General features: G+C 33.9%; 3 protein-coding genes and 1 non-coding gene across 4 annotated transcripts; 1 reads left to right on the top strand and 3 right to left on the bottom strand.

The window, feature by feature from the left end:
* Positions 1-7,955: 7,955 nt before the first annotated feature.
* LOC111374031 (cytokinin riboside 5'-monophosphate phosphoribohydrolase LOG3-like) lies at positions 7,956-11,287 on the bottom strand. The gene is made up of 7 exons (XM_022996639.1): positions 11,148-11,287; positions 10,605-10,702; positions 10,439-10,469; positions 9,578-9,677; positions 8,663-8,733; positions 8,355-8,498; positions 7,956-8,281 (listed from the first exon to the last, which is right to left on the bottom strand). Exons 1-7 carry the CDS (start codon positions 11,265-11,267, stop codon positions 8,189-8,191), a joined length of 657 nt encoding a protein of 218 aa, XP_022852407.1. The 5' UTR covers positions 11,268-11,287; the 3' UTR covers positions 7,956-8,188.
* Positions 11,288-12,580: 1,293 nt separating this feature from the next.
* Positions 12,581-13,441, bottom strand: LOC111374041. The gene has a single exon (XM_022996663.1). It carries the CDS (start codon positions 13,439-13,441, stop codon positions 12,581-12,583), a length of 861 nt encoding a protein of 286 aa, XP_022852431.1.
* Positions 13,442-19,091: 5,650 nt separating this feature from the next.
* Positions 19,092-21,785, bottom strand: LOC111374040 (synaptotagmin-3-like). The gene is given in 8 exon segments (XM_022996662.1): positions 19,092-19,232; positions 19,315-19,452; positions 19,526-19,776; positions 19,779-19,884; positions 20,081-20,368; positions 20,817-21,025; positions 21,458-21,603; positions 21,685-21,785. Coding segments are annotated over 8 exon segments (1,368 nt in total). The 3' UTR covers positions 19,092-19,103.
* On the top strand, positions 20,860-20,933 carry TRNAM-CAU. The gene has a single exon. It is a non-coding gene; the product is annotated as a tRNA-Met (tRNA).
* Positions 21,786-22,013: the final 228 nt, after the last annotated feature.

Genomic DNA, 22,013 nt, shown 5'->3' with positions numbered 1-22,013 from the left:
AGAAAATTTGATTAATTGCAATTGGATCCTGGGTTCTAAACATGTGAACAGTGGACTAGTTGCCCGTGGCTGTGGTTAGAATTTTAGATTCACATTTGTGTATTTTGAATCTATATATTCTTTTTTGTTCTCTTTTTCTTTTTTATTAACTTAGAGGTATAGTCTAAAATGCTAATCAAGTGTAAAAATTTGACAGAAGTGAAAACCTTTACTTTATATGGTTGTGTTATTATCATTTAAATGTTAATTTGGGGAATTTGTGTGATAAATAATAAATTATTGCTGAAAATTGGAAATTTAAACTTGATGCTAGTATAACCTGTGATTTACATTAAACCTATGAGGTTACGGAGTGAGGTTATATTTTGTACCATTTTTTTTTAATAATTTTGGATTGTATTAAATTATATTTTCATATGATTATTATGTTTTAGGTTATTTACATAGAGATTGAAGATTTTTTAATATATTTAATTAAATATTAATAAATGATCTTGTTATTATGGTCGTTGACTGTCGACAGTCAATAGTCAACGGCCGCCCTAGCTCATCTCTAATTTTAGATCCGTCACTGATTTTGGCTCTTGTTAATTGAGAGAGCATTACAAAAACGTTTTGCCTTTGCCCCTTTCTTTGAGAGAGAGCACGAATGCCTCTCTCGTTGGTCTTCAATCGTGGCTGCCTTCTCCCGTCTTCTTTATGATAGCCTCTCTCTCCTCTATTACTTGACGTTGCACTCTGTTTGTGGCTCAACTATGGACGTTCGGTTTCTCCCTTCTCAGCCCCTGCTTGGAACTGCTCCTTTGTAGTTTTGGTTTGGACTTACCTTTGTGGGTCTTGTGTGTGATTCGCTACTTAATCTAGGGTGGTGTTGCCTTGTGATTTTGGGTCGTTGATTTTAGCCCTGTGATATCCATCCATTGGTGCAAACTCGATTTTGAAAAGGGAAGAATTTATTCTTGCAATTTACAGTATTTGATTCTTAGTATTCAATTGATTTAGTTTATCGATTGAAGGTCACATTATTCACTGCAACCTTGAATTATTATATTGGCATTTTCTATTTATTGGATTTTATAAGTTGTAGATATCAACTTATAATTAAATTTTTTTCTAATTTTAACAAGTATGTGTATAGTCAGGGGCGGATCCAAATTTATGATTCAATCGAGGCGAGACAAAGAATAGACTAAAATAAATTGTGAAAGAAATCAAAAAAATTTTGAAAATTTAAATTTTAAAAAGCCCAATAGAAGGTTTTTGGAAATTGAGTGAGGGTGAACGTCTCCGCTTGGTCCTTAATGGGTCCACCCCAGTGTGTAGTTAAATTTAACTTTTCTTGGAATGATGGTTTTCCAACATTCACAATTACTTGTCAATGTTAATGTTGAAATTTGTAAAAAATAGTGGTTAACAATTGGTGTTTGAACTTGATTAAGATCACCAAAATCGGCATACAAATACATTGGTCAACAATTTTATTTATTTATTTATTTGGATGGTTTGAAAGTGGGAAAAAAAGAGGCAAAAAAAATCGATTTGTGGAGATAAGATTAGCCGATCATATTCAAGTCAGTAATGATTCTTAAGGAGACCCAACAAAAGTTGAAGACGGGTAGTAGTATATGTGCCTTAAAGTCCTTTACATATCTAGTTTAATTATAAATATATTGATTGGTAATCGACTTAGCCCCTTAAGATACAAGAAATTTTTTCACTTTGTTTTATTTTCAACGAATCTAGATTCTGATGGGCGATGCAAAAACTTTATGATTTCGTCAAGTTTCTTATTATTAGCTTTGAATGAATGATTAAAATTATCTTGATGTAACATTAGAGCTGCAAAAACCAGGAACAATGCTTGGATTCTAGTTGGTGGAGTGCTATGTCTCATTGTGTTTGACATACTTTTGATGAGCGACCATTTTTTTTCCTTCATTGACAAATATTATATTGTCGAACAATTGTGTTTAGAGTCAGCTCAGTATGAAACTATGATCTATTCAATGATTTCTTTTTTGCTTACACACCTCTATCATTTAATATTTTTCTCTGAGTTTTGACCATTAGTTATATGTAAAGTTCAATCTTGTTTGTATGCCTGGACATGGTTCAAATCGTTTGATTCTAAAGAAATCAAACCAAACCAAAATTTCTGAATATTTAGTAAGTGATATCGTTTGAATCCAAATTTAATTGTGGAATTGAATCAAATCAGTTTCATTCGGTTCGTTCGATTATGTAACATCATTAAAATTTGCAATATTTACAACAATTCTACATTAATTCAACCAATGATATGTTCAATCTTAACTCTTATAAAATAATATAGTCCAATTTGAAAATATACAAATAAAAAGTTATCTAATAAGATTCGTTCACCAATGTATAAGAATTGTCAATAAATAAATATTAAAGCTAAAACATTGATGGTCTTGAATAGGAGTGTGCATTTTTTCCTGAAACCAATGGAACCGTTTAGAATCGGCCGATTCGGTTCCGAATTTTCTAAAAAACGATTGGATTTTGGGACAAATTATTAAGAATTAATTGGTTCCGGTCCAGTTCCCGATTTTAGTATGGGAATCGCCGGGAACTGGACGGTTCTCACAGGATTTTTTTTTTTTTTTTTGGTAAAATATATTACTCAATCTTTAATCAGTTTTATAAAAAATAATCGGGTTCCTTCTTCATCTTAAACTCGAGCACTTTCCTTCTTCTCTCTTCTTATAATTCTTTATTAATTGATTCTCAAGCCAAATTAGTTTCAAGGTTTTTTTTTTTTTTTTTTTTTGGTAAAATATATTACTCAATCTTTAATCAGTTTTATAAAAAATAATCGGGTTCCTTCTTCATCTTAAACTCGAGCACTTTCCTTCTTCTCTCTTCTTATAATTCTTTATTAATTGATTCTCAAGCCAAATTAGAATATTGGATAAATCTAAACCTAAATAAATTTATTTACAATATATAATTTCATTTCTAAATACGAAATTTTTACTTTGATCACATAGTTGTTGATTCGATCGAAATTTATCATCTACATTTCAATAAATATAATCGACAGGACTAGAAGTTGCAATAAATTTTTAAAGGGTGTCCAATTCATTTTGATTTTGATGGAAGTTTGTTTAATCATTAGAGTACTATGCGTTTTATATAAGTTGATGATTGCTTGATGATAGTAACTTATATTATTTCGATATTGTTTTTAAATTTGTATACTTAGTTTTCTTTAATATTTGAATAGTATGTGCGATTTTTCTATATTTTGTTAAAAGTATTACATTGGTAGCATCTTTAGATTTTTTATTGGTGAATATTTTATTTTGATATTTTCAATATAAAGAATCGGATCGAAACTAATCTAACCGAACCAGTACCGATGGGTTTGGTTCCATAGTTAGCTATGGAACCAGTTAAATCATTTATAAAATTCCCATTGATATCTATGGAACCAGTTAAATCATTTATAAAATTCCCATTGATATTCGGTTCGGTTCGGTTCCCTTTGAAATCGGATCGCACCCACTCCTAGTCTTGAAGAGCAAAGATGAAATCATAAATTGCAAGAAGGGAGCGTCTGAAAACAATCGCAATAGAGGCTCTCCAATCTAATTCAAGATTCAATGATAAATTGGATCGAATTTTGCTGTATTTTCTTATGCACCTTGACAAACACTCATAATGATCAAATTATATATGGCCTTGTTTCCATTTTTCCTGTCAATCTTGATACTATTTTTAAAGATTTGATTTTCCGTTATTTAAATCGAAACCAGTCTTTTAGTCCCGAGCCCAATAAGGAAATGAGTAATTTCTAACAAAGTTTTCGTATTGTTGATTCTTAGGTGTTGCGCTCTTCCCTATTGTATCAATACCATGACATGAATCATGAATACATGAATAGGTAGCAAAGCCACTTTGCCACCCATTGGTACCTCCTCACAAAGGGGGTCACAGTGACCCGGCCCGAGCGACTGTTTACCAAAAACACAAGTCTCTGCAAAGGCGTAAGGCCATGTACGGGAAAGGCCTTATTTGTCAAAATTTTCCTTTATTACTTCTTTTGTCTCTCTTTATGAATTTTTATATTGTATGGATAAAATAAATACGATAAAACCAATATTATAAAGACTTTAAAATAACTAAACCTAAGTGATAGAGTGAGCGAGTGTTAGGTGAATTTTAATGTGAAGTTGGGGTTGAACTGAAATTTGTAGGAAAAAAAACATGTGAAAATTACACTCAACCAGATTTTTGAAGATCCAACTTCAAAAATCAAATTTAAAGTTTATTTTTACAAAAATCAAATATTAATTCAAATATTATAAATCTATATTTTAATGTTAGTAATAATATTATAAATTGCTTTATATACACACAACCTACCAAATACACCCATTAAAAACCCTTAATTATTTTCTCTTTTCTCATCTCCGTTCTCTCTTTTATTTTCTCTTCACTCCCGTCTCTCTATCCTCTCCCTCAAATGTTGTCATCGTCGAGGAGCGCTTGTCGTCAGGGACTACCTACAAGCATCGTTGCGCAACCATCATCCTTGTTGCTGTTGTAGTTCGATAGGGGCTCTATGGTGTGACGTTGACGGAGTGAAGCTAGAGACCTTGACTGCTGGTGCTGTTGGTGTGGTGGTGGTAATAATGGTACAAGTGATGATGGTGGTGCTACAAGTGGTAGTAGATTTGGCTTTGGTAGTAGCGGTGGCGATAAAGTGTTTGTTTTGGTTTTGGTTATTGGAGTGGTATTGGTGATTTCCATATTTTGGTGTTGTTGGGAGTTCAGGGTGGTTTTGATGCTGGCAGTGGTGGTGGATCTGGCAATTGTGATGGCAATGGCTCTATGGTGTGGTTCGATAATTCATAGCAGTAGAGTGGAGCTAGGGACCTTGGTGGTGGCGAGACACCCTTTGGCTGACTGCTGGTGGTGATAGTAATGGCGATGATGTTAAGGATAGTGATAATGGTGGTCGTGACCGTGGTGTAATGGTTGTGGGTGAGACGACATGGGGTGGTAGTGTTTATGACCAATGATTTAGTTGATTGTGATCAATAAATAATATATGATCAATTATTTGATATTGTAACCAATAAATTGGATATTTTATGATCAATAAATAATATGTGACCTAAAAACTTGAATTGTAACTTATAAAATTTATGATTTGTGATCGATGAATAAATTGTGACCTAAAAAAAAATTTTGGTTTCTAACCGTGAGATAATTTGTGACATAAATTTTTTTATTCGTGATCAAGAAATAATTTGAAATCAATTAGTTTGATCATTTGTGATCAAATATTATAGAATTGTGACCTATCTTAATATATTTAATTAATTATTTTATAAATAGAATTTAATTAATATATGATTTTTGATGTTTTAAATCTTATTTCTTAATTTTGAAACAGAACATACTTAATCTCTTAAATATGAATTTTTTCCAAAAATATTTTGGACTCAATTTGGGCTTGGTCCATGGGAGTTGGAGCTTTAGGCACTTATAGTTAATTGAAAATTTTATTTAGATAAAATAATTTAGCATATTCAATATATAGTTAATTGAAAATTTTATTTAGATAAAATAATTTAGCATATTCAATATAAAATAATTAAAACAAAATTAGGTAGATACGATTATTCGATTCTTGGTTTAAAATCGAGAACAGAACTCGTCGATTCTTGGTTCTAGTATCCATTCGAGTATTTCACCAAAGAAGAACATAACCGCTCGATTCGCTTTTAGTCCAATTTAGTTCGGCTCGAAAATTTTGTCAAAGCCCTACTTGTTTGTGTTGACTCTTTTATAATTCTTGTCTGATAACGAGTGATAAAGAAATTTTGAAAAGGCAATTTTGATAACACATCATTAATAGATTGTAAGCTGCACATTCTCTGTATCAATTCACATTTTTGGTTCAACAAATAATTATGTTTGATTTAGAGTTTGAACAAAGTTATCGAATTGAAGAAAATGTGTATGGTTAATTGAAAAAATTCTCGACATTCAGTGAAAATTGTCGTCAAATAAATTATGTCAGAGACAAAATAGTTGACAGACAAATATATACGAGAACTATTAGCGTGGACTGGACCATTTTTATCGCAGATTGAATATAAAATGGGACATGCTTTGAACATTACAATGTGAAGTGACATATTTTATTGATTTAATGAATTTTGCAAAGGACACACGGAAAAATTCAAGATTAGAAAAAATAAATAAATTGTTACTACATAATTCCTTTTTGGAGAATAATAGTCAATTCTTTTTGTGTTTTTGTGAAATTAACATTCTAGGTTAAACTCGTTAATGTTGAAATGATGATGTACATCATTAATTTTTACTTTTAATTCTAGACTTCTTTTAATTATGATTTGTGTTGATTGATTGATATTATTTATAATGCTTATTTGAATGCTTAATCAACATTTAAATTAATAAGTGATTTTTTTTTTTTTTTTTTTTTTTTTTTTTTTTTTTTTTTTTTTTTGGGAAGTTCAAAATAGATTTAACTCAAAGCGATAATCAACATAAAGTCATATATACATTAGGGGTAATTGTTTATGCATTATGCAATCAATAGAGACAATCTTCTGACTTAACGCATTTATAGGTATTTAATTCAAGATATGGATATTTCGGATCATAGATAGAAATATGTTTAACTATACTTTGGAGAGATTGATAAATGTTGTAAGATTATCGATTGTCGATATATACAAAAATTAGATTAAAAGATAGAATTTGAGGATTATAATGAAGACTAATAGTGTAGGATTCCTAACACCTTTTTCTCCTCCAAACTTAATTCCATTTGCAATTAGTTAGTCTTTAGTGTAATAATTAGTAGTTATTGATATAAACCATCAAAAACCATTAATTGCATGTGTCTCATTTTTTTATTAATGTGAATTGATAAAATTGAAGCTAACGTCTCATTCTTGTGAGAACGATACTCATACTCTTTTCACACTATTATTTGTCAAGGATCACTTATGCTTGCGAAATTTCACCTACCAATATATTAAAATAATAGAATGCTATCCCTTCATCGAGTAGACTCAACCTTTTCTAAACTTGTCTCGATCGGTATCATTGAGAATTTTCCATATTCACATTCTCTCTTTTTCCCTTCTTTCTTTAATGTAATTATTCCCCATTTGGTTTAGCTAAATACGTTCATAAAAATCTAATCGAAATCAACAATCAATTTTAATTATACTTATTCATAGATCCCACAACTTTTCAACTACATAATTCATCAACTTTTATCGAAAGTTATTAAAAATTTAATTTTTAGCTAAATTAAATCGGACCGATTCAAATTCCCTAAATCAATTTTGTATGCCTATTCACCCCTTCCAAAAGCCACATTGTTACATCACACTGAAAACCTCTTTTGGTTAAAAGAAAAAAAGTTTTAACACAGAAGACTAGTATAGTCTACTGGATTGAATATGTATTAATATAGAAATATGTAATATTTGTTTATAATTGACTTAGTACATTCCTCACTGGTTTTGAGATTCATTCAACAACCCAACATGCTTATTCTGCATAACAATTGACCACATATATGCAATATATCCACTTGTAGAAGGTGAAATAAAACAGAAATGAAGTTGGGACCTTAACCATCATTTCGTCTGATGTTAAGGTCCCCCCCCCCCCCCGGTCCCGGTAGGCCAGCATTTTCACTAGGTCGGTTTGGAATTCGCGGCTATTAACTATCTAACTAAAAACTTGTGCGATTTAGAAAGTAAGAAGTTTTAGGTATTTATTTATACTTGATGGACCTTCTCGACTTAAATTCATATCTTTTTAAAATTTAAGACTTGTCACGCGTGCAACTTTCATCCAGGATAGAGAAGTATGAATCACATTTCAGAGAAGAATAACAACAAATGACAAGACAAAACAGTAAGATGCCACTAGTTAGAAAATTACACGAGGCATTGAGTAGTTTAAACTTGCAAATGAATCCAAATTTGCACTTCAATGCCAGATAGGAAGGTATCATATATAGTGAAGTTGTTCCAGAGAAATTAAAAAAGAAAAAAAAAAAAAAAAAAAGATTTCTCTGCAACATAAAATTTAAAATCTCGATTTGGTTTCTTCCAATGCCATATTCCCAAGATATAACGATCACTTCTCTTAAGCCAAACTATTACTCACATATATTATATTTATGAGAGTAGCCAAGCTGCTCCATCTCCCAACTAAGTTTCGAAGCAACCCTTTCATGACGAGGAATATACTCCTGGAATTCACAAAAAATTTCCACGGTCAGGAAAAACAAATTCAAATTTACAGGTTTTCTTCACAAAAATTACCTCCAACTTCTTGACTAGCTCGTTCGCGGTTGGAGCAGATACAATGATATGGCGAGCGTTTTGACTAATGAAGCCTTCTTCTACAGCTTTGTCAATGAACGATAATAATGAATTGTAGTATCCATCCACATTCAGCAACCCTACCTGCAAATTGTGTGCTTTCTTTAACTCTTCACAGTTTCAGCGAATTTTCTTTGAGATAGATACATTTACAGGTTGAAACTTTCAAGTTAGTTAATTTGCAAAGTTAGCTTTTAGTTTTGAATATTTCCGAGGGAGAGTTTGAGTTCGATCAAATAAAGAAATACCGGCTTATCATGGATGCCAAGTTGGGCCCAAGTTATGACTTCAAGCAATTCCTCCAGAGTTCCATATCCTCCTGCACACATTGACACGGTCCATTTATACATTGCACGACAACATCTTCTACTTCAATGTGCGACTATATGAGTACAATAAACTAATCGAAGTTTCTATGAGTTAAAAGTGTACTGAAAAAATGGCCTTACCTACTTATGTTTTGCCATATTAAGGCTCAAAGATGAGGAATACAGTCCTGCTTTTGAACTGAACCAAGCTATTAACAAAAGCTATTTACACACCAAGAAACTAAGCCTTACTCTAGAAAAATAAGAGTTGAATATATAAATCTTTTGGTCACTCCAATCCATTTCTATGGGGTCAAAAAATCGGGGTTATGTTCTCACCCTTTAGTACATCACAGGCATGATCCTTGCAAAACTTTCAGTTATGATTTCTCTCGTAGTTACTCTTTACTTCTATTCTCTTCGAAAGTTGGTCGAATAATTGAGCATTTGAGATATAACTACACTGGTTAAATGGTGGACTAAATTTGGGAAAATGAGAAGTTCTTGGATAGGCAGAGCATGACACTGTTAGGTACAACTTCAAGTCGTGTAATTGGGTGAATTTTTGACCCTTTTCTCCTTGTCTCTCTTTAGGGTAAGATATATATGTACGATGCATCAACAGATGACTACATCTTGACATATTTGTTATTCAGTTGTGGATAGTATAACGAACGTTAAATCCTGAACACTAACCCCTTACCAAGAATTAAAATGCAAGTGAAAAAAATTCACTTTTGCCTCCTCTGGTCGGTCGCCCTCATAATATGACCAAAAGAAACAATTGCTTTTGCTCATCATTTGTAAATTTGACTTGGAATATATTTGCAGAAATGAGTATAGCTTTATACTAACCTGGTAAGGCAATAAAAGCATCTGAGTGCTTAGCCATCTCGGCTTTCCTTTGGTGCATATCTGCCACTGCCTTCACTTCCCCTACTGTTTCACCAGTTAACTGAAAAGGGGTACCAAAATCCCATAAAGCAAAATTGCTGAGAAAGCTGAACATTCAGGTATAGAGAAATAGAGAGGCAAGCTACACAATACTGGACACGACTTAACGGTACTATGAACAAGATTTTAGCTCATTTTTCTGAGTACACGTTACTCTCGACTTAAAATTGCACCAAATATGCCATGCCAATGTATTGATTTTTGTGCTAATAAGCAGTGAAGCAATGATGATTGCAGAAATAACAGGCTTTTAGTCCAAAAATATTTAAAATCAGCACCATCAGAGTCTGGTGGATATACTATCAGATACACATATTTTACAAGCACTTGCATAAAAGATTTTTGAATCAAAGAAAAGGCCAAGGAGGAAAAATACAAGAGGAGACTCAGAGCTAATATGGGATGAAACAGGAAAAGGAAAGATCAGAGAAACAACTAGGAAGCCAAAAATGCATACATTTCACAAAAATGAAATGAAAATCTGGATTAAGAATATCAAACCCAATCTCTTAAAGTAAAAAAAAAAAATGGGAAAAGGATGAGTAAAAAATGAAAAAGACGAGAAAAAGAAGGAAGCAAGCAAGTAAGATTATGTCCTAATGAGAAAGAAACTAGCAGTCGATAGTATTATGAGAGAAATAAGTTCAAATTGTTCTAATACTCTTAACAAACATGTAATAAAAGTTTAAAACCATGAATTTTTTATTCAATAATTTAACAACAAAAGGCCCAATGACTTTTCTTTAACCACAGCAGACATACCTCTGGAGGCATGAGAGTCTTGGGAATAACTCTGCAAAGCGATACAATAAAATTATAACAATTAGTTTTAGCGAAGAACTTTACAAAACTAACCCAAATAATTAATCATAATCCCAAATTTTTGTTATACTTTGACAGCACATGAAGTACTGAGGCCAAGACTCACCCAATAACATGGCGACCCCCTTCATGAACGGCTTGTGAAACCAAACCCATTAGGCCTATGCTGCCTCCTCCATAGACCAAATCAATGTTCCTAGAGACCTAAAAGCACACACGAAAATATCAAATAAGTTACCTTAAAGTGAAGTATTGTGGGGGTGGGGTGGGGTTTAAAATGGGTTCTACCATATACATGCAAAAATTTAATCTTTCACATCTATATCTACTTGGTGGGGTGGAGTGGGGTGAGGTGAGGTACCCTGTAAAGCAAAAGAGATGAAGACGTTACATGCAAAGTCTCTGGGGAAACTTAAAAATCAAAACTTCATTTGCATTGAAAATCCAGTAACAGTTGCCCGTGAAGTTCTTGATAAAATCCATGTCAAAGAACACATAAATAATGCAAAGACAACGGGAAAAAAATAATAACCATTTGGCATTCATATATCAACAACTCATGTGAAGATAAACATAACATTTATATTATAAACTCCACAATCCAAGAAAATAAAGCAATCCACACACATATACATACATTCATACATACCAATACTTTGGCAAGATTAATAGCAGCTTCTTGATAGCTAATCTTCTTGCCATGGCTACTCCCACAAAATACACAAATCCTCTTGAATTTTGATGTCTTCATTTCACTTTCTCTTTCCATTTCCCCCTTTTATATGTATTTATTTGTATCTACCAATGTTTGTTACAAATAGGAAATGAAAAGAAGAATCTTGCCTTTAAGCCAATATATAGCAAGGGCCTCTCTGTGTGTGTGTGTGTAGTGAGATATTAGTAGGTGAAACGGAACAATACAATCATCAACTTGGAGAACTCGCAGTCTTGTACGTGGAAAAATACGAGCAGCATACTGCACTCTGGCACGTGTGGCCCACTTATATTTTTATTCCTTTTTAAATGCATGGGTACAAGCTGAAATGTATGTGCTATTTGTCAAATTTATTTCTAGAGTTCAAAAAAAAAAAAAAAAAAGTTAAACCCCAACTTTAAGGGTCATCCATCGTCCCATCCTTTGAGTATCGTGAGAGAGATTAATCGCGGAATGTGTCCAGCAGACCAGGAAACAAGAGCTGCTTATACACTAGTGTCCACAAAGAATCCTAATCAATGTTTCAGGAATCGAATCCTCAAACTGTGGCTGCCAACAAAATTGAGTATACCTCACTCTTGTCGTTTATACCACTGGGATATACCCCAGGGGGCATTATTTCTGTTCAAAATCATATGAAATTGCTATTTGTTAGGGATAAAATCCCTTATATATAGAGAGAGAGAGAGAGAGAGAGAGAGAGAGAGTATAAAATATCGAATTTTGGTCAGTGAACTTAGATTCATGTTTTTTATTATTCACTGAAATTTAAATGTTGAATTTTGACCACTGACCTTTGAAAAATGTTGTACGTTATTCTCTCGCATAAATGTTGAATTTTAAAAAATGTTGAGATTATAGTGAGTAATGTGCAATATTTTTTAAAGTTCAGTGGTCAAAAACTCAACGTTTTAAATTTGAGTGACCTAAATTCAGCGACCACTAGAACAATTCACCAATCAAATGTGTGGTTTAAAAAGAGAATTTTTTTTTAAAATTTATATGTAATATTATTTTTTATTGGAAAAATGTGTGATTAAAAAAATGATAGAGAAAAATATATTTTGATTAAAATAGAGCCCAGCCCATATAGGGGCTAATTAGATTTTTAATAATAGTTTCGTTTATTAACTAATTGGAGGAACAATATAAGTATCTTGCTACGAAGCATGCCCTCATGCATCATGGACATTTTGAGTAAGCAATACTAGGCCCCTGTTTCTTTTTTCTTTTTTTTTATAAGGTAAGTATATTATATTCAAAGTATAAAAATAAGTACAAATCACAAGGGCATATCCCAGGAAACAATGTTAGGAATTAATGCCTTCCTAACAACAATAACAAAACTCTAGAAAAGTACTCATATTCTAATCACGAGAACAAAAAATATTTGTAGAAAACCCCCAAGAGCATTGGAGCCATCTATTTTCATTACATGGAACCAAGCTCCTGCACAAATTCACTCGTGCACAAAGAGTAAAAACAATATCTTGAATAACAGTAGTCTCATTTTTAGGAGCCTCTCCAAGGGACCTAGCATTACGTTCACGCCAAATAGCATAAATCGAAGCTGCAAACATTAACCGAATAACAATGGAGGACATTGACCTCCCTCGAAATTGTTCCATCCAAGAAAGAGTGTCTAGCCAATTCCGTTGGACCCAAGGCAAGTTACACTTCGCATGCAGAGCATTCCAAACACGCTCAAAAAATGGGCAAGCAAAGAAAAGATGATCCAGATCCTCCACTGAACATCCACATAGCACACAACGCATAGAATGTACCAAACCAAAGCTAAGAAGCTTTGTCTGTGTATAGATGCCACCTTGAATTGCTAACCAAAGGATAAATACATGTCTAGGAATACATTTAGGGAACCATACAATGTGATACCAAGTCACCCTAGGGCAGCGAAGTCGAAGAGACTCCCAAGCACTCCGAACAGAGAAGACTCCACGTGTATCATCCTCCCATCGCAATACATCCTCTTTATTACTGTCCGGCCGAAAAGTATCAAGCTTATCTCGCATCAAATCAGACAAAGCTGGGGAGCGAACTGATGGCCATCTCCAAGTGTCACCCTCCACAATATCAGCCACTTTAGCTGGTCTACTCAATCTGGATTCACAAATGATCCTCTCTCCAAGAATCTTTTCTAAAGAGCCAAGAGGATGCCAATTATCATACCAAAGCGAGGCACGTCTACCATTCCCAATTCTGATTTTCATTTTGTCCCTCCCTATATCCCGGAGTCCAAGAATTTTCCTCCAACTCCAAGAACAATCCCCAGGACACTTCAATTCCTAAATGCTCCGTCCTCTAAGTAAATAACAACGTGTCCACGAAACCTAAAGAGAGGAGGCAGAATCCAAACAAAGGGACCAAAGATGCTTTAACATGGCAGCCTTATTCCAAATCTCCAAGCCCTGCAAACCCAAACGACCCTCCTCCTTAGGTATACAGATTTTTGCCCAAGCCACTTTAGCTCCACCGGTGCCAAGGTTACTACCCTTCCACAAGAAGGCCCGCAATGAATTTTCCACTTGCTTGATCACAGCCTTGGGTAAAAGAAATACAGAGGACCAGTAGACCTAAATAAAAAATAATACTGACTTAATAAGTTGTAACCTCCCTGCATAGGAGAGCGCTTAACAGGTCCAACTCTTAGCCCTAGCTATAATACGATCCACCAGCATCTTACAATCCAAAGCCCTCAATTTGGTAGAGATTAGCGGAACACCAAGATAACGTACCGGTAAAAGTTGATAAAATGTATGATCGAAAAACTTCGAATTCCATTATATTATATCTGTGGTTAAAATTAGTTATTGGTTTTGATTCAATTTTAATCTACACTAGGTAGGGGCCGCATATTTTCTAAACATGCAAATTTTTTTCGTCAAGTCTTTTTCTTTTGTTTTATTCGAGAATTGTAACACTTTTATCGTGTAATAAAAGAAACTATCATTTTCTAGTTTCCACCGGCCAAAGTTTGTGTGATTCAGCATTTATTTTGGCCATTTCAACCGGGAAAAAAAATAAAAAATCTGAAAGCAGATTAAAAAACTTGAATATGTTTGGCTAGCCGTAAACTTCAATTTTCAGATTTGGCCTTTCTCGAAAAGATTATCTCTTTTTCGTCTGGTAAAAGCCTACAATGGACACTCTCACGTGGGTTCTCTTTGATAAGTTTGCATAGTGTGGGCATTACATATACATATTATATTCACAGAGAAGCATGTTTGATATCTATCATGGACAGCAGAAAGATAAATTAAAATTTTAATTATTTTATTATTTACTTTCGTCTAGAATTAAGTAGTGTTTGGCAGCTTTACCTACTTTGAGAATGGACTTAAATTTATCTTTAAGTAACTTTTTATTCAGCCCAGGAATTTTCTTCGTTTAAGAGTTTTTTCACGTAAATTTCGTTTCTTTGTAATTTTTATTATTCTCTATTATTTTTCTGTTTCTCTTGGTATTTCTTAAAGGAATGCTTTGAGGGCAAATCTGAAATGGGCGCAGATTCCCAACATTTGACATGTTAATGTTAAAATTAATTAAAAAAAAAAACGACCGACTATAAGTCTATAACAGTAAGACAAGAGATACTTTTATAGTAACTGATAAACTTTGATAAATAAGAAATATTATTTATAGTAACTGATATACTTTGATAAATAAATATGATTCATGAGAAACAAATATGCTGTATTCATAGGAAACATTTTATTTTTATTTTTAAACTACCATTCCATTCCCCATATCATATGCTGTCCAGGAATTCTTGATTTGGTGCATTAAATTTTCCAGTTTACAGTCCTACGAAATTGAGTTTGAGAAACCTTGTTGGAAGATTTGGGATTTATTTGACATAGAGAAGTGTATAATGAGTCGAACGATTTAGCTCTATTTTTTCAAAGTTTATGTTATTCTCATCGAGCCATCCCTTGAACTGAATTGTATCAAGCGTAGCTCTAGACGTCCAATATCTGTGATTGGCAAGACTTTTTTATAATTTTTTTTAATAAAAATGTGGAGTTGCCTTATTTGAAATTGACTTCGTACCAATGAAGAATTCGATTTTGCTTTGAATCCGACGCAAAAAAGTATGCATGTTTGAAATAAAATAAAATAAAAATAACATAAAAGGATAGGGGGCTGACATTTACGTGTTGAGTATAAATATGTGTTATAAAAAGTTAGGGGAATAAATGTTAGAATGAGCAAATATTTTAAGTGTAGTTAATATAAAGGGTAATTATACTTACATCGTAATTTTTATTAGTAGCACTATATTTTAATTTCACTTAAAGTCATCAACCTTTGCTTATTGTAAAACTTTTTTCATACTTCTTTTCGTCATATTTTTATTTTTAACATTCTATTAATTAGCAAAACTGATATTTGATAATGGTTTCAGCTAAAATGTTTTTATCGTGTGTGCTTAAAATGGGAAAAACATTTTGTCACACTTTTACATTTATTATTTTTTAAAAGCATGTTTAAAATAAGTTATTTTATGCTTCCGAATGGACTTGATTGACGGAAACCATTATGAAATATGAGATGTGCTAGTTAATAAAATATTGAAAATAAAATACGTAAAAAAATAAAGGACATAAGGATTATAATAAGCAAAGATTGATGATCTTAAATAAAGTTAAAATGTGATGTAACAAATAAAATTTTGCCTCTTCTCCAATCACATTTTTCTCAATTCTTACAACCCTCATTTTCTGTTTAGGTTCCTTTGTGTTTTAAAATAAATGAATTTAGTACTTAATCTAATATAAAATTCTTTTAATATTTCCCATAAAGCTCCAAGCAAACTGAGTCATCGAAGAGTCAGGGCCAAATTCTACCACCGAAAGTGCTAATGTTCTGACAAAACTAACCCTATTAATTGCCTTATAATGTTTCACGTTCATAGTCTTTGGCAAATCTCATACAGATTAACGTGTGTAAAAACAGAAAGAAGAGAAGAAAATTTAAAATTAAAAAAAAAAAAATGGGTTAGTGATTTGAAAGTTGTATGTGTGGATTGAAGTAAAATATTCAATTCACTAGTTGAGCAATAGAAGATGTCTGCAAGTTCAGCTATCGTTGAAGAGATTGAAGCGTTGCATTATTTAAACGTAAAAATTCATGAGTAGGAGTTTAAGTATCACATATTTCAAAATCAAGAAAACAAGTTTTAAACTTCAAAAATAAGATTTTTATTTAAATTTATTTATGATTTAATTAATTATATTTAGGTCACAGATCTATACAATTGATCACAATTTAATGATGTAGTTATTCACTTAGAGTCTGTTTGATTGCAAATGTGAAAAATGCAAACAAAATCCATGTAAGTTGGAAAAAAAAATCACCAAAATCACAAGAAAAGAAAAAAATCAACAAAATCCATGTATCTTGGAATTAAAAACTCCATTTTTACTTTCATATCAAACAACCAAAGTAAAAAATGAATTCCTCGAATATGACATTTTTCTATGAAATTCACTCCAATCAAACAGACCCTTATTATTTATTTGTCACAATTCAAAAATTTTATAGTTCACAGTTTGTTTATCGATCACAAATCAAAAAAATTTATAAGTCACAATTAATTTATTGGTCACAAATCACAAATATTATAAATCACAATTTATTATATAGTCACAAATTATCAAATTATCGTTCATAGATTAACAATTTTTTTAGTTTACACATTATTTCTTTGTCACAATTTATATTTTTTATTGGTCACATAATGTTTATTTAATACAGATTAATCAATTTAATGTCACATTTAACCAAATAATTTGTGATCACCACCAACACTTATGACCACCATCTCACTACTGCCTCCAATAGAATCACCCCCATCGTCGTCACCAAAACCACCAGCACCACTACCACAAGCTCTCGACAGTTGGTGACGAACCCCCAAATAGTTAGTCACAAAACTTTTATACTACACAGCCACCACAATCGCAACCCGTAACCACCACACCACTGCTGTCGCCACCGTTAACACTACCACCACCATCGCAACCGCATCACCACCACCTCTATTTCCAAACCACCAAAAAAAACCCCAAAATGGCCAAATCAAACCATCACTTCACCATCAACACCACAGAAAATCATCACAACCACCACCACTTAGATCGTCACACCGGTGAAGAAGAAAAAACAGAGGCGATGGAGCCAACGCCAGTGAAGAAAAAAAAAGTCAGCTAGGCCTGAACGCTCAGCCACCACAGTGCACCACCCACAAACACGTGGCCACCACCACCACAATGCACCTCCTCTGAGATGAATTCATCTAAGAAGCAGGTAGCATCAGCGTCGTCTCGTTGTGCACAAGAATTTTATGTCTTCATGGAGCAGGCGAAGTGACGCTGTGTGCGAGGTGGTGCTGCGCCGCGCCTCATACAGTGGTGCTCCAATAGGGAGAGGGATGACGGGTAGGGATGTCAACGAGTCGAGTCGAGTCGGCTCACGAGTCGAAATTTTAGGCTCGAGCTCAGCTTGGATAAAATATTCGAGCTTTCTTCGAGCCCAAATTGGGCCAAGCAAAAGCTTGACAAAAAATTAGGCTCGACTCGAGCTTTCGGCTCGGGCCTTTTCGAGTCGAGCCAAGTTGGGCCAGCTCGGGTTTTGTTTGTTTGCTTGTTTTTTGTTTTTTAATTAGAAAGGCAACATGTTACTACCTTGTTTGGCAGCGACTTGCTGCCTCTTTTTAGCAGCAGCATGTTGTTGCCATTATTTTTTTTTTTTTTTTTTCATATACGATCAATTCTCCCCGAGTCGGCGAGCCACACGGGTCGGCTCAGGCTTTGTCTAGCACCTAAAAATTGGGACTCGGCCAGAGCTTTGACCTGAGCGGGCTCGAACTTTTTTCAAACCGAGCCAAGGGCGGTACGAGCCGACAAACCCGATTGTCATCTCTAATGACGGATGAGAGCGGCACCATATGAGGGGGTGGGTGGTGAAGATAGAAAGTTAGAAGAGAACATGGGAAATGGAAAGAAGGGAGTGGAATTTTAAGGTTTGGGATAAAATTAATTTAATCTGATAATATATTTATCTAATAATAATATATTAATTAACAAAAGCATATGATTTTTGTAGTAAAGTTAGCATATGATTTATGAAATTGGATCCTTAACAGTAGGCTTCCATATAATTTCCACTTATTTAAAAGAAATTTTTTGGGGTCCAACAATTTCTTATTTTTCAACTAATATGATAGAAAAAAGATCCAAATTTTAAAAAGAAACAAATTTGTCGTTATGCAATTCAAAAGGCTGCAATGTAAAGTTTCTAGTACGGTTAGGCGACTATCGATTTTCAAGTAATCAGATTATAAAGGTGTTTTATTTCCCCCAAAAAAGTTAAAATAATAAAAAAAATCACAAGGTATAGCATGATATATTTTTATTAAACAACAGTGCGTGAATGATTATAGTTTAACAAACCCAATTCAAATTTGCCATTCTTCTCAACATTGTAAAGATTGGGTCAAAAGATGCGTTTGATAAGAATCAATCATCAAACCATTTAGAGACTACACTCACTCAATTAATAAGCATTTACCAAATTTAATGATAATTCTAATTAAGTTCTTGAATAACAATCATAAAGATATTTTTATCATTCATAATATCATCAATCTAGTGTCGATATTTATCGTGACCATAATACAGAGCTCTTATAGTCGTATAGCCATAAGTGTCACAAAAACTTTACAAAATAATACAACTTTTAATAGTAATATATTTTATTTGTTCTTAGTTTTTCCTATATATGATTTGATACATATTTGTAAATCAAATAATACAAAATTCTTTAGATGGAACCTAAGCTCAAACAAGTAAATCTACTATGCAACGGTAATTAGATTACCTTCCATCTTATGTCTACATGTATTACCCCATCTCTAGAATCGATAAGATAGTATTTCTCATTGACATGCCCATTGTAAACTACATCTGAGAGATTTATATCCACGTGCGCCAGTGATTCCTATACGATACACACAAATTAATCGATTCGTATTTCAAATGACATGAAAGTGAAAGTGAAGAATAAAGGATGAAGATACAACATTTGACATAAAACCAAGACGGCGTCTTCTCTTGCTAATGATTTTAATGTGAATTAGGTCCTTTACCGGAGCCTCTTCTAACACAAACTGAAATTCCTCTTTCCGAACTGGATTCCTAGTTTTCTTGATTGTCTGGACAAATGCATAAAAACTGTCAAGTTTAGCCATGATGTACTTGATTGATGCAGGATTAGTGAAAGTCACCTTAGTTTTTTCTCTTATCTCCTCTAAAGAGGATCGTGGCATGAGGGTGGTTGTGCTTCTTGCCTTTGACATCCTCTGCGCCTATGATTGTAACTAAAAGTAAACCTGTTCCTATCAAAGTAACCTTCTCCGAAGCATCATGAGAACTTCCATTTTGCTCATAATCCATAGTTCCACAAAATCTTTTACTGTCTTCTAAGAAAGGAATAAATGTTGTCTCCACTGTAATTTGACCTCAAGGCTTCTTGTTATGTGGTCATCAGGATCCACACTTTTTAGCAAATTGAGTATGAATTCTTTCTTCTCGTATGGAATGAGTATTTTCAGCGGAATAACTTGCATCCCTAAATAATCATGTGCTCCAAACTGCAAGGCAGATAAGAAAAACAAGTTGTAAGAAGGATATTGTAATCACTAAGAAATTTTGAGTGAAGTACTTTTGCCTTTTTTCAATGAAAAGTTGATATAAACTTTGGAAAAAAAAAAAAAAAAGCAAAAAACAAAAAATAGCTTCAGAAGTATGCCTGGAAATGATGATATTATGAAGTTACGAGTAATGAACCTTTTCCCAGTCATAGATATGCATTTGAAGGACTTGACACTGGGGGTCCTTTACTGTCATCTTGAAATCCTCAAACCACTCGGGATTCAAATTATTCATCTTGACAGAAGTCTTCTTAGCCGGAAGCCTTTCCCCACTAAGGCTGAGTTTAACGTAGGGATCAGGTGTTGAGAGAAAATCCATGTTTAAAAGTTTTGTTGCTCTCACAACCTTCACGTGCAGAATTCCCACTGGCTTCTTGGCAGCTCCTCTGTGAAATAATTGGAGGATGGCATTTTGGTCTTTTCTCTTTAGAAATAAATTTAATTACTATGACAGAAGAAATAAAATGAAGGATTGTAAAAGATTATTGATAACGGTATTAAATTTCTCCAATCCTAAACAACATCAACGAACTAAACCCTTTGGGGTTGACAACGTGTATCTTTTCACCCACTCTGTTTGGCTCATAGCTATCAAATGGGATATCTTTTAGATCCTTAACAACTACAACAGTCCAGGTTTAATTTAACATGCCCTGCGTCTTCTAACTTTTTTCAACCAATATCATGTCACTCTTAAGAAAGGAAGCCTCTTTAGGTCTACGCCTAACACGTTTCAATCAAAGTTCAGAAAAAGGAGGAATGAAGTACTCCACTCTCTGTCAGCTTCAACTTCATCAGGAATAGATGGCTAATGAGGACATCATTCATATAAAATTTTTATTAAATATGAAAATGAATTCCTTTTTAAGAACCACTACAAATGTAGGACCAATTAGGATAAGGATAAGGCGAAGAAGCGGGGTAGAGTAATTGGTCAACTCATCAGGCTCATGACCTGAAGATTGCAGGTTCGAATCCTGCCCCCGCCTAATCACTTGAGATGCTGAACTAAGATTCTTCTCTTTTTTGATTTCAGGGACTTTAATACCGAGGATAAACCACCAAAGCAAAGCATAGAAGGCTATTCAATAGATAATCGCAAGCAGAAAACAATATTGATGACCAAGAAATCGCTCCGCTTATAGCATCGCGCGGCCATTGGGAGGATCGCTCGCCAGCTAGGTCAGATTGGAGAAGCCGCTATCACTTTGAGCCAATCGAATCTCTGCTTGAGATCTCTTTGCTGAGGAAGAGAATCGATTTGAAAAATAGAAAGGGCCGATTCACCGAAGAAGTCTAGGCTTTAGTGCCTCTTCTCCGGTCTCACTCGCGTCACACTTGATTCTTCTTCTTTATCGGAGGAGGTAAGATCGCTTTGTTGGTTCTTCCACGGATTCAATTACAGCAATTGTGAATAGTATGGCGGTTAGACCAATGAAAAGCGCTCTCAGGTCGGGTAAATATAGCCTTATGTAGCAGTCAGTTCAATAGGCCTTAGAGAAAAGGCGAAGACGAAAGCCTTCATTCAGCTCCGGCATAAGAAGGAGCGAGAAGCCACTCCGACTAAAAGGAAAGGATCGGATTCCGTTTTGGTTCATGCACTGAATTTGAGAATAGGCCTCCGGTTCTTGCTTCTTTCTTTTCTTCCTAGGCGACTTCCTGCAAGGCAATAGGCATTAGTTGAGACATTGTAATAGAATAGCATGAGAAAGAAGAAGGTGACTTCCCAAGTCTGTTGACCATCCTCCGAAATAGGTGTGATAAAGTCTGAAATCAGTCATGGGTATATGGGTCCGACGAGAAAGACTATTTGTTGGGCTAGATTCCCACCCGGCTCTCATCAAGCTGTCTAGTTTATATATATAAATCTCTCTCTCGCTACGCCCTTTAGGCGAGTGAAGTTCCCCGTGTTACCGTTTCCGGAAGTTCTTCCATCCCTCCCTCAACCCCTCCGACTGAGGAATCAAGCACCTTCGAACCGCAAGGGCTAAGACTAGGGATCTTCTTCGCATCGAGAAAGAAACTCATTGATAAAGGATCTCACCTTACTCTAAGAAGTAAGCAAGTAA

This window comes from Olea europaea, unplaced genomic scaffold (genome assembly GCF_002742605.1).
Source record: "Olea europaea var. sylvestris unplaced genomic scaffold, O_europaea_v1 scaffold1197, whole genome shotgun sequence".
Taxonomy (NCBI): domain Eukaryota; kingdom Viridiplantae; phylum Streptophyta; class Magnoliopsida; order Lamiales; family Oleaceae; genus Olea; species Olea europaea.
This window is presented reverse-complemented; position numbering and strand designations above follow the sequence as displayed.